The sequence below is a fragment of the Sebastes fasciatus genome, chromosome 2, assembly GCF_043250625.1.
Source record: "Sebastes fasciatus isolate fSebFas1 chromosome 2, fSebFas1.pri, whole genome shotgun sequence".
In the NCBI taxonomy this organism is placed as follows: domain Eukaryota; kingdom Metazoa; phylum Chordata; class Actinopteri; order Perciformes; family Sebastidae; genus Sebastes; species Sebastes fasciatus.
The window spans coordinates 31,504,999-31,518,115 of NC_133796.1; the positions used below are offsets into that span (position 1 = coordinate 31,504,999).

Genomic DNA, 13,117 nt, shown 5'->3' on the forward strand with positions numbered 1-13,117 from the left:
TAACTTTATATTAAACAGACAGATATCTCGACAACAAAGTGAATATGTTTATATCCCAAAATGTAAAACCTTTCCTTTCTTTTAATGCTCTTGGTTTTAGAATTACATATTTACATATGGTTGTAATCAGTCCCTCCTACCTAGTGCTCCAGTGTTGTGCTGAAGTCTCACACACACTCAATACACAATAAAGACCTACTTCAAGCCAAGACTTCAAGCCAAGCCCATCAACTAGGATATACTGTATATATAGGCTTTACACACACATCACCAAGGCTAACAACTAAACAACTATGTCCTCCAACAGAGTCCACACTGCCGCACACTGCCCAACACACACACACACACACCAGCAGGTCTATCACAATTCAGTCACAGCAAACATCTTTTCAGGTGTTACTACGGGGTCACCTTAGGTTTAAACTAAATTACACTTTTGCATTGTGGACTGTTTGCAACAAGGCCACCCATGGAAGACGGCCACACCAGAAACAACAATATAATCCTATGTATAAGAGGAAACACCACTACTGTATTTTTCTGTAGCTTGTCATATTTGTGAAAAAATGTTTTGCAGTTTGAATAATGAATACTAGTGGACATAGTAAAAGACATGTTTAGGGACAATTGCAAGTGTCAAATAATGTTTTGAAGAATTGTCTAGACCCCTGTATTTCACACTTTGGGTGTAACCTATAATGTTCAGGGGTATCACTGTCAGGTCCACTTAGGCTACTATTGGCCATTCGAAAACATTTCCTGTGTGTGGTTTGGTAAAGGTGGCCGATGTATTTATAATATTAGACTTCAACATATTAGGCTTTTTATATTCCCAAATAGGTTCAAGTTTCTTTATTTTTTATTTGTCAATTCCAGCAAAGCAGTCGTTGGCAATGAAAATCTTTGGTTTCAGATTCCTTCAACAATGCTCATAATATGTATATATAAAAAGAGAAATAACAAGTAAATGTAGAAGCAAAATGATAATCTAAGGCATAAAATAGTGCAGTTCAAATATATATAAACATATGTAAATATAAAATAGTAATGTAAATGTAAATTTGTGGAAGACAGTATTTCAGATGGGAAAACTGAATGTTAACAGGATGTAGTATGTATATGCATGATTAGAAGTAATACATGTACACAGAGGTATAAACAGGAATGTAGTATGTAATAATGAGAAGTACTACAAAATATTTTCAGAGGTGTAGACAGGAATGGATAGATAGATAGATAGATAGATAGATAGATAGATAGATAGATAGATAGATAGATAGATAGATAGATAGATAGATAGCTTTATTGATCCCGAGAGAAATTCAAGTTTCTAGCATCTCAGTTCCATAGTGCAAACATATTAGTAGAAAGGCACAAGTAAGTAGTACAAGTATAAAAAAATATACCCGATATAAAAATACCAGGAGATGAAGAAAACTGTTAAAAATGAATATAGTGCAGGGTAGCAACTGAGATACGGGACTATTAAAAATGTGAATATAGTGAAAAAAGTGATATAGTACTGGATAATAAAATATAGGAGATAGAGACCAGAGGATTAAGAAATGTCAAATATGGAATATAATGCAGGATAAGAACTGAGGTAGAGAGTTTTTAAAAAAAATAGACTAAAGTGCAGAATAAAGCCGTACATCGTTTGTAGAATACAGTAAAACAAGTCTATAAAGGTGCAGAGTAGAGTTGTTTGTGCTGTTTGTAGAATGTATAGAAAAATAGTACATATGTATATACGTATCTATACATCTATACTATATATCCGTTTATATATTCAGTTGAGTTAAATTTATTAAACATAGGAAATTAAAGGTACCCTCTGTGGCTTCTGACTCAATATGTTCTCATCCCAACTCGTCACACTCCCCTTGGTGTCTCCTTGGTGTCTCACGCCCCTTGACATCACTTTAGGATTAGGCAACAAAACCACTATAGTTAGGTTTAGGAAAGAGTTACATGTTTGGGCTTAAAACTACTACTACAAACAGCTGATTGTAACGTGATGCACAGGACATGTACATCGGTCTCCTGGATGAAAGCCCTTTGTTTGTTGGACCCATCCACCTCACCTCCCGCCCACCCAGTTCGTCTCTTTTGCGCTTTTCAGGCGCACTTTCTCTGAGTATTTACTGTTGCTGCGGATGGTTTTACATTATGATTATTGGAACGCCCAATGGGTTTCATACCGGCGCTAAAGGGTATTGTGTGTGGTGGTATGACACGCCGACGGCCGTGACAAAGCCTCGGTATTTGATGCTCTGGGAATAAGAACAGGCTGGACCTCTAGTTGCACTACTTTTTTCCTCCCATCCTGTTTATCTCGTGCATTCGTACAAGGACGCACATGTGTGTGCACCGGCACGTAGATAATGTGTTGCACATTCCTGCCAAGGGTTTCACACTCTTCCACTAATCTATAGGTGGCAGTAACACGCCAAGATACATTTTACAGCAATGCACCAGCAAAGAGAAGAAGAAGACTGTGAGCTAATAAACACATGAGCAATGCAGGATTAAAAAAGAATCATCTTTGCAAATGTGTCGTGAGGAATGAAATTATTTCAACATGATTGTTAGACCTCAAGGACACACACTGTGTTTTGATGAGTAACACTCTTTGTTTACGAGAAAACTCCACCGGGCACTTTAAGAGATTGATGCGTGAATCAAGTTTAGAGCATGTTCTCGTATTTTTTTATTCATCTCTTAGTCTCATGTTTATCACATATTTTCAATATATGACTGGGACTTAAAAAAGGGATTTTAATCTTTGGTATTTGGGGAAACTATATATTTGACTTTGTTTTTGCAAGTGCACAAATAGTGCAGCAAGGGGGAGACAAAACTCCTTGTAACTTCAGGCCTGTTTAGTATTTTGTGCCATCAAATAATCTGGAATATGCGTTTAGTGTTCAAACACTAATAACATCTTTGTAGGAAATATATATTAAATCATATTTTATTTTTGGTTCTATTACTACCCGTAGGGCAGGACCAGTGGAGGAGTTAAATGATTAATCCCATGTGAGGCCAAAGCGGTGGTGTCATTTCTGTCTGACACCTGTTTTATTCTGACTGCCTGTGTGGCTCCTGAAGGCACGGTGATGTCACCAAAGAGTCACAAACACATTTATTAATGTATCCACTGACACAACGACTTTCAAACATTATGGTATTCAGACATTTTATGATGGGTGCAAAATCAATTCTGAAGGGGGGGGGGACTGGAAATCAATACTTTCACCAAGCAACAACAAATGACGCACCTGTTTTATGAGAAGCTGTATGTACAGTCTGGCATCAAAAAAGTGGCTGCAGGTCTTCAAACATTATCAGAGAAGATGGAGGCATGGATTTCAATCTGAAATCTGTCTCACTCTGTCACCATCTGGCTAATAAAAAAATGCAACAGATCTTATGTCAGCATAACAGCTGCTACAATGCCTATAAAAGGAATGTCAAATTATCTTTTATTGTCTTACAACATTGAATAAAAGTAGATTTAATGTAGCTTTTTTGACACTGATCCACAGGGAAAAGATATTTAATGTCAAAGTGAAACATCTCTACAAAAGGGATTCAAATTAATACAAATATTTGTTTTGCAACAGTATTGTGCAGCCGTTACCGGCATGAGTCTCTTAACAGCTTTGCACATGTGGACGCTGCAATTTGTCCCATTCTTCTCTACAAAACTGCTCCAGCTCTGTCAGATTGTATGGGCATCAGTGATCAGCCTTTTCCACATATTCTGAACTGGATTGAGACTCTGACTCACTCAGTGACGCCACCACTCAAGGACAGTGATCATTGTTGTTTTTAAGGCATGTCGTGTCTAGCTTCATCTTTTTGTTTGAGCTCATTGTCTTGCTGGGAAACAAATCTTCTCCCAAGTCACAGGTTTCTTTCAAAATTTTCCCTTTCAGTGTGTTTATTTTACCCTCACAAGCCCATCAGATTCAGTTGTATTTATACTACAATCAATTAAAAGCCCCTGACTACTCACAGGCCGGTTCAGTTAATCATTTATGTGACTTCTAAAACAAATTGGCTGCATCAGTGATGCTTTTTTGTCCTAAAGGGTTGAATACTTAGGCAGACAAGTGTTTTAGATTTGCAATGAAGTTAGATCACTTTGTAGAAATCTGTTTTATTTTGACATTAAAGGATATTTTTCTGTTGGATCAGAGTCATAAAAAAAACTCTTTGAATCCATTTGTTTTTTCCAATAAAACATGAAAACTTCCAAAGAGGGTGAATCATTTTTATAGACTCTGTATGAAGATGAAATCCAAGGAACAAGATGATCTGGACAAACAAGAATTCAGCAGCTGTTGCCAATGGAGTGTGCAGTAAGTTTTAAAACTTTTCAAAAGTTGTGTTTTGCACCGTCTAAAGCATACAGGTGAGTTCTGTACTACGGAAACAACAGGAACAAGCAAAGTTTAACAAACACTGGGATATTCCATCACAATAATAGTACATAAATTCATCACAAATTCAAATTATAAAAATAATCTTTTAATATAAACTACATATTCAGTGCACAAAAGAACAAATGTACAAATCATAAACTTGACACATTGATTGAAACAAAAGGTAAGCATGTTAAAAAATCAATTAACATGGTCATGTGAGTTAATATCATCTTAATTAGTTAAAGTGATCGGCATAAATAGGACTGTAAATAAATTATGAGCCTTTTTTCTCTGCCTCCAAACATCCTTGGCGAGCAGGTTGTCGTAATGTTTTTCCCCGGTGGACTTCTACTTGGGCCATTTGCATCTGTGAATAAAAGAGGGATCATTTAAAGAGTATAAAATATGCATGAGTTCAGACACACCAGAGCTCAGAAAGCTGGGATGAACCTGAAGTCAGCAGTGAACTCAGAGTTTTGGGAAATTTATCACTTTGTTTATGCACACAAAAGATAATTAGGCATGGAAATGACTGGAAATGTTGAAGGAAATTTGTTTTGAGGAAATTTTTAAACATGTCCTGGGAAATGTGAAAAAGAGAGGATGAAAAAAATAATAAATAAAAGCAAAAATAAATAACTAAGAAATAAATGTAAAAATAAATTAATTAATACAAAATCAATAAAAATCTATGTAAATAAATACATAAATAAATAAAAGGGAAAATTAAACAGAATAGTAAATAAATAAGGGAATTAATACAAAGATAAATACATTTAAAAAAGCAAATCAAATCAGAAATATCTATTTATGTCACATTTTATCAATTAATTAATGGCTAGATTTATTTTTAATATTATTTTTGCTACATTTAATGACATATTTATCGATTTATCGGGTCATTTATTTATTCATTCATTCATTTTGGCAGGTTCCGTCCTCCATAAGGATGAACTGTGACTTTTGAGTCCAGACTAGAGCATTAAAAAAGAGTCAACGGTGAACAGACAGATTCTTATATTAAAGCCTCCCTCTGGCCTACCTGCAGGAGGCTTGATCAAAACGTTGGTGCTTGTGTGCGCAAATGGAGGAGTTGAGTTGACAGTGTTGGATCGGTCTTGGCTGCAGAGTTGGCTCAGTTCGAGGAAGACAGTCACAGCGCTCCACGTCTATCTCACAGTCGGGCATCCATGAACTGAGTGGAAACTCTAAGCAGGAGGAAATAACATTAACATTTAAATCACAAAGACAGTACAAGTACAGGAAATTACTTTTCATCTTGTCAGCTGAATCTCCGTATTATAACATACATCACTTCCATACTTTGATAATGACTTCACAGCTGACATCTCAAATGATAAAATAATGTTAAATACATTCTGGAGATATGATACCTGGGTTTGGTTCACAAAATGGTTTGTGTTTTGGAGCTTTTTGCTAACATGCCAACGTAGCCTCAAACAATGATTCATATATCTTACGAAAAGCTATTTTTTGTACATTTTCCTACGAATGTCCAGCAACACAAAGAGATCAGTGCACCTGCGCAAGCCCCTGTGGTATTCTGGCAACAACACTACTTGGTTAGGTTTAGGAAAAGATCATAGTTTGGGTTAAAATAACTACAGAAGTGACGTTACTTAAGTACGGAAGTTACGTGAGAAATAAGTCAACGTTGACTTCTGGTTTCACACTGGACACTGACGCGGGTCTTGACACCAAAGAGATTATGGCCTTAAGTGGATTGGCAGCTGAAACTCGGGAACCGTATAAAGTGGAGCAACATCCTCGCCACACTAAGCAACACCTCCTCCTCCTCTTAACATGAACAGGCAAGCCTAGTACAAGCAGTTATCAAAGTCATCCTACTGAGGCAGGGCAGTTTTTCAGTGGTTGCATATGGAAATATACAATAATGTAAATAAAGAGCCAAATAATGAAATAAATATAAAAGCACAGTCACAGATGTGTGAAGATTCGCATCCCGTTCACTTCCATTCTATATGCGAGTGAATGGGAGAAAAAACATCCGCTTCCGGTTGCGAAGCAAATTCACATTTTTGCATTCGCGTGGAGATCAACTTTCTGTTGTAATATCACCTCGGCAGGCAAAGGCCACTCACCTGCATTCACACATGTGTCACCGCGCCCTAACGCTAGCCTGTGATAAAAACAGAAATATGCCAGCTGCTAGTGTACGTTCCATAGCAACCACCTTGGTATGTGCAGGCAGGAGGGCCTATTTTATTGTGAACATTATAATTTATTAATAAAAAACTATATAAATTGGAATGTGTCTATAACTTTCATATTGCCATACTTGACCGCTCGCCCCTTAGCTGTGATATAATCACAACATACCACGGCCTGTCGTGAGCTATTGCTTAATTATACTACGTAACCTGTCCTGGCTCACGATTATGTGGATTACATACAAATTGATTGTGTGGGGTTATACGAGTTATAGGGTATTACTTTTCATAGGTATAGCAACAAACAGTGTATGAGAGCAGCCTGGACATGGTCACAAAGACAATGTTAACATGCTGATGTTTTAGCACATATAATGTTAACCATCTTCATTTGGTCATAAATCAGAAGTAATTAGGATACATCCTCAAAAAACTATTAATGTCTGTTCACTATTAATCCAATCCATCCAGCGGTTGCTGAGACACACACACACCTGGTGTACTGGAGGGGTAAGGTATGCATCTGTCACTTGAACAATCCCAAATCAACCCACTGGCACAAAGTCTCCTGGAGTCCTCTGCCTCTGACAGCTGGCCCATCGGAGAGCAGCTGCCAATGAAACAGATGGATTACAACAGAATTTAAATAAATAAAAATTCCTTTGAGAAATGAGATTGATTGATGTTTTGGACTCACCCACTGCTACTGTGAGGTTGAGCGTTACGTCGTATTATGGCGGGCTCCATGCACCGGCACTCTGTATGATTGGCTACTTTTAATAGCACCGGCTCTGGTACAAACTTGAAGGGAATGACACTGAGGACCTGAAATACACAAACATGCACATAGTGGGGTGAGAACTAGTGCTGCTGTTGCAATACTCAGACCCTCAGAAAAAGGTTAAATCAAAAGGTCAAAAGGATGTCAACTGATCATCTGATATTTGGTCACTCACCGTTTTATTCACAAATACAGTAGTTGTGTTTCTGCAGGTGACACCTTCTTGATTGCAGCAGCCACTGCACCTGTCAGTAGGAAAACAAATTCACATCTGGGTAAAGTGACGTGAACAGGAAGTAAACTTACAATAAGTTGTTGACTAAGTTGGAGTCAAGGTTTCTAATGTTTATGGGAGTTTTCTACAATTAAAAGATCACAATTGGTCAGAGGTCAAACTGAAGAGAGTGGTATCGATCTTCTCATCTAAACTCTTGGTACTCCTGGCTTTTGTCAAACTATTCCTTTAACAATATACTTAAGAAAATGTATCAAAACTGCTTTACAAATAGTTAAGATATTATTATTCTGTATCATATTAAACACTATATGTGTCTGACAAATTATTTTCCCCATCAAAGCACCTCTGCAGGCCTGTAGAAGTCAAATATGGACATTATTCAACATTTGTTTCCACCTCAGCATCTATTCAACACAACTGAATGTAACATGAAGGACTGCTGAGAGGTTTTGTCAGCTTGAGTGTTACAGGGTGCAGGTACGGTGCCGTAGCACTGAGCTTGGTGAACATTGTTGAAGTTCTGTGGATCTGGTTTCATGTCAAACAAACCTGTGGACGGAGACACAAGGAGGTTTGAAGAACATGGAGGGGTCGGTGCCCAGCTCCTTGGCCACGTCGACACACGTCTCCCTCGGCATGCACTGAGTCCGCTGCCACTCTTCATCTATGGCTAAAATGGGAGACACACAATGTTCATAACCACATCAACACACATACACTTAACATGTACTGTATGTTATATCCGACCTTTAAGTATCTCCAGGCTGTACGATTCAGCAGCGTAGCGCGTAGAGCGGTGTGAGCCCACTGAAGGTGGAGGTGAAGAGAGGGTCTCCGGCTGCTGCAGGCGCAGGCGACACTTCCACAACTTCCAGTCAGGAAAGTCTGCAAGTCTCAGCAACTCATCCAGGCTGGAGGCTGACCGTACCTTCCTCTCCCACTGCTTCACCACCTGCAGGGATCACAGACAATCATCCTTTAATGCTTCACACTAACATAAAAAAAACATCTTCATTGATGGTCTCAGTTTCCCTTGTCACTGTGTCTATGTCTTTTGGGGTTTCCCTCAAAATGTACACATTTATTAAACCTAATTTAAAACAACTTTTGAGTACAATTGCAACCTCTTTGATGACAAGTTGGACGTATTTGTGAATATTCCCTGAGGTGTATTGAAAAACACACAGAGGACAATAATCATACGTCAAGAGACCAAAGAATAATCCTCTCTAGGGATGACACTATTGGTCTGACTCTCGGTCCACCACTTTGGTCCAGACTGAAAAATCTCAGCAACTATTACATGGATTGGACATGAAATTTGGTTCCTATTTGCGGATGAATCCTACAAACTTTTGGGATCCCCTGATATTTCTTCTAGCACCAACATTTGGTTGACATGTGTGCAGTAACGGACTCAGGCTGTCTGAGGGGCAGATGCGAAACAAATGCATGTGGTGGGACACCATCGCGCAGAAACTTTTCGAGCATGAAGGGCCTATATGGCACTGCATCATGTTTTCTCAATTTTAAGGCCACCCTAGAGGACACTTCATCGCATTCTCTCCACTGGAAGGGCACCCTAGAAGGCACTTTATCACCTCTCATCTACCATAGGCACATCCAAGATGACACTGCGATGCGATTTGTTCAAACACAGGGACATCAAGGGGGGGTGGTCGCTCCCCCTGCTTGAGTCCAGCAGTGCATGTGTGGTTCAGAGTGAACTGTCTCAACAACTATTGATGGATTGTAATTACATTTTGTAGAGACATTCATGGTCCCTATCCCCTGACTTTCACACTTGGAATTTATATGATCAGATAAAATGGTGGAGGGTAAAGGTAGTGTACTATTTAGTAAATAAGGAGTGATTTCAGACATAACCTTGGTAAATATCCCATGCTAAACATTAGCATGTTACTGTAGCATTCCAATACTTGCATTTAGCTCAAAACTCTGCTGTGACGTAGGCTACGGCCTCACAGAGCTGCTGATGTGGCTGCAGACTTGTTAGTCTTAAAGGAACAGTGTGTAGCACTTTGAGGGATCTATTAGCAGAAATGGAATATAATATTCATAGCTATGTTTTCATTAGTGTATAATCACCTGAAACTAAGAATCATTGAGTTTTTGTTGGCTTAGAATGAGCCCTTCATATCTACATAGGGTATTGGTCCTCTTCATGGAATCCGCCATGTTGCTCTGCCATGTTTCTACAGTAGCCCAGAACGGACAAAACAAACACTGGCTCTTGAGAGAGCCTTTCGTGTTTTTACGTTACCTGAAGGCCACTGTAGTTCTCTGACACGCTTGAGAAACTGCGGTAACGTGAGCCAACTGAGTACCTCTCCGCTCACTCCTCCCTTTCCAAAACCGTGGCACCGCCAGCCACCGTCTGACTTCCGTTGCTCCTAAAGTAGTGTTATTATGGTAAGGATGGCCTCTGGGCGAGGCGAACGGCGTTACCACGGTTTTGCACTCGACGGCTCACGTTACCGCAGTCTTGGAAAGGTAGGAGTGAGTGGAGGGGTACTCAGTTGGTTGCAATCTGCAACCACACCACTAGATGCCGCTATATCCTACACACTGTTCCTTTAATGTAATAAAATATGGATACATGCATTTACAGCCACATTATGTGCATTAATCTTTGCTAACATGTGCCTTACACTGAGGCCAAGTTGTTCGAGTTGATGTCACAGTAGTCAGAGTGTGATTATCAACAGCTGCAGTAGCACATGTGTGTGTCTGCCTTACATCTGAAAGCTGCTCATTCTCAAGTCTCATGACTCTGCTACCAAAAGAGTATACATTCATATACACTAGAAGAATGACATAAACCCAGGACATCTGACAAATATGGGCCTCAGCCAACCAGACCACCAACAGGCACTTTGAGAGGAGGCAGCAGTGGTGGGAGATAACCATAAAACCACCTGTCGTGCTACAAGAAGGGCAAAGTTCCTGTGATGACATAACTCAGAACAAAATGGAAGCTGAACAGATCAGATCTGTACGGTGTAGATAAGATATAGATGAATGTAAGTAAAGGACTCTGTGTTATGTAAGATTTTGTTGACATTTTAATAGACTTTAAAGAGCCATGGGCGTGATGTGTCTGAGGAGAGGCTCATTTTTGAGGCGGGAAAGCCAAAGCCTGATGGTCGGCCTACAAACGTCAGAGAGAGGACAAACATGGAATATTGTTTACACAGTGTGTGCTTTACTTCCTCTGGACGACTGTAACGATGTGATGTGTTCAGTGTGTTGCAGAACGGAGGGTGGGGCAGGCCGGCTGGCTGACTGCTTCCACTTAAATCAGAGAAACAACAACAGAAAATAGGGAGGTTTCCCCTCCACAATTTCTACCAGGGGATAGACCCACTAATGAGAAACAGAGAGGGAGAGCGCCTAGCTGAGAGAGGGATGATGGGAAATGAAAGGGAGGTAAAGATGGAGGGAGTTTGAATAGAAAGCGAGAGGGGAGAGACGAGAATAATGGAGATGAAGAAGAGTGAGGTGGTTCAACAAGCCCTCTGATGCAGATACAATTATGGCATCCGGCAAGCGCACACATGATTACTGCCAATTTTGGCATCTGGCAGCATCTGGTCAATAGGGGTGTAAGAAAATGTCATAAAAATTGAATATCGCGATATTATGTTTTGTGATTAAGTATCGATTCTCAAAAACACTATCGATTTTTAATTAATCGTTTACATGCAAAGATTCACTTTGTCAATACTTTATTTCATTTGCAAAGAGATGAGCCCTCTCAAAGTGTGCTATGATGTTGGACGTTACAGGGACTGATAAATGCAGATCCCACTGTTCTGATTGCATACAAAAAGTAAACTTTTTGTTTTTTACTCAAATGTTATGCACATGGTGTTCTTTATACTATGACAGTTTACCTAGAATTAGATTTTAAAAAATTGCAATATATCGCTTTACTTACAGTATCGCAATATATTGAATCGTTACCTCTGTATCATGATTCGTGTCATATCGCCAGATTCTTGCCAACACACAGCCCTACTGGTCAAGTGTGAGGTTTATGAGAGAATGAGAGAAAAGAGTAAAGAGGCTCCTCAAAACTGCAAAAGCGAGTGAAATGAAGCCCTGACTGCACCAAGAATATAAAGCAATGCTGTGCTTTAATTTCTGCTCTCTGGACAGAGTTACATAATAAATCAAAGTTTTTTTCAACACAAAATCTGTCGTTAAACGTCATCTACAAACGGCAGTGAATTGCAAGAAGCTTCTTGTACGTTGCTGCTTTGACACACATGCACTTGAAGACACGAGGCTTCACGCCACACTTACCTTACTTCCTGCCTCTCTGTGCATGCCGTGTCCCACGCTGATCCAGCTCAGCTCCACCAGCAGAGTCACCAAGCAGGAGATTCTGCACAGAGTCCGTCTCATCTTCATCATTAGTCCTTGGCTCTGCTCGCCGTCTCTGAGAGGCACTCAGCAGTATGAACTTGCCTCCTTTTTCCTTCTGGCAGAAAGCACTTAGAGCTGGCCGCCTCTCTGACTCCCAACAGACCAGCTGAGTCCCTCAGACCACACACACTCAGTCAGTGCAGGTATGTGCAACACAAAAACTCTTGATCTTCCAGCTGCACAGTAAAGAGTGTGTGTATGTGTGTGTGTCTAAGCCAGACGTAACCTGTCACAGCAACCCAGACGCCCACGAGCCAAATGGAGGAGGTTAAAGAGGCTTTAAAACATGCACTTCTTACTGCAGAAGCTTTGATGCACAACCTGAGGTGTCCAGTTAAATAAGGAGGCTACTAGACGTCTGGAGCTGAGAATTACCTCAGAAAAAGTCTCTTGAGGACCTCTGACCAGCACACTCTCTTATGTCACAATGGATTGAAGGCCTGAGAGATGTTTCCGATCTGAGCAAATTCCTTCGTTATATTCCCACCTCCTGAAAAAAAAGCATCTGACTTGTGGCTTCCCTTTAATGTTGAGTTCAGTGGTTACAATATATGTATGTGAAAGTTCCCTTCTGTCAGTCCTCGGTTCTCCAGATCTTACTGTGGTTTGTCCGTGTAAAAAGGCCCTGAGGTGCAAAAGCAGCCACACAGTTCCTTCCTCTAAGATGTGGGCTAATTCTGGAGAAGCTATGAGAAGCTAGTATAAGTCTGTTCTTAAGTCTCTCCCACTGCTGCTGCTCCTGCTGCCACAAAGCACGCCTTTTTATTAGCTTGTGTGTTCCCGTCTTTCTTTTTTAATGTCTTGTTTGTCAAGTGATCAAGTCCCCTGCCTGTTAAGTCCCCTATCAGTGTCTTTTCCTCCAGAGCTGCCAAACCACCACACAGCCAAAGAGCAGCAACATGTGTTTTAAATGTGATCCAGACTTCCGTAACGTGTGAGGGGAAATCAGCACCACCCCTGGCCCACCGACACCCCACCCACCCACCAGCCCATCCAGACCCGTTTTAACTGCCGGGAACAC

General features: G+C 40.1%; 1 protein-coding gene across 1 annotated transcript; it reads right to left on the minus strand.

Moving 5' to 3' along the window:
• Positions 1–3,217: 3,217 nt before the first annotated feature.
• Positions 3,218–13,091, minus strand: vegfd (vascular endothelial growth factor D). The gene is made up of 8 exons (XM_074619374.1): positions 11,974–13,091; positions 8,392–8,596; positions 8,194–8,314; positions 7,582–7,651; positions 7,323–7,450; positions 7,120–7,235; positions 5,476–5,641; positions 3,218–4,800 (listed from the first exon to the last, which is right to left on the minus strand). The coding sequence occupies exons 1-8, from the start codon at positions 12,082–12,084 to the stop codon at positions 4,782–4,784; spliced, it is 936 nt and encodes a 311-aa protein (XP_074475475.1). The 5' UTR covers positions 12,085–13,091; the 3' UTR covers positions 3,218–4,781.
• Positions 13,092–13,117: the final 26 nt, after the last annotated feature.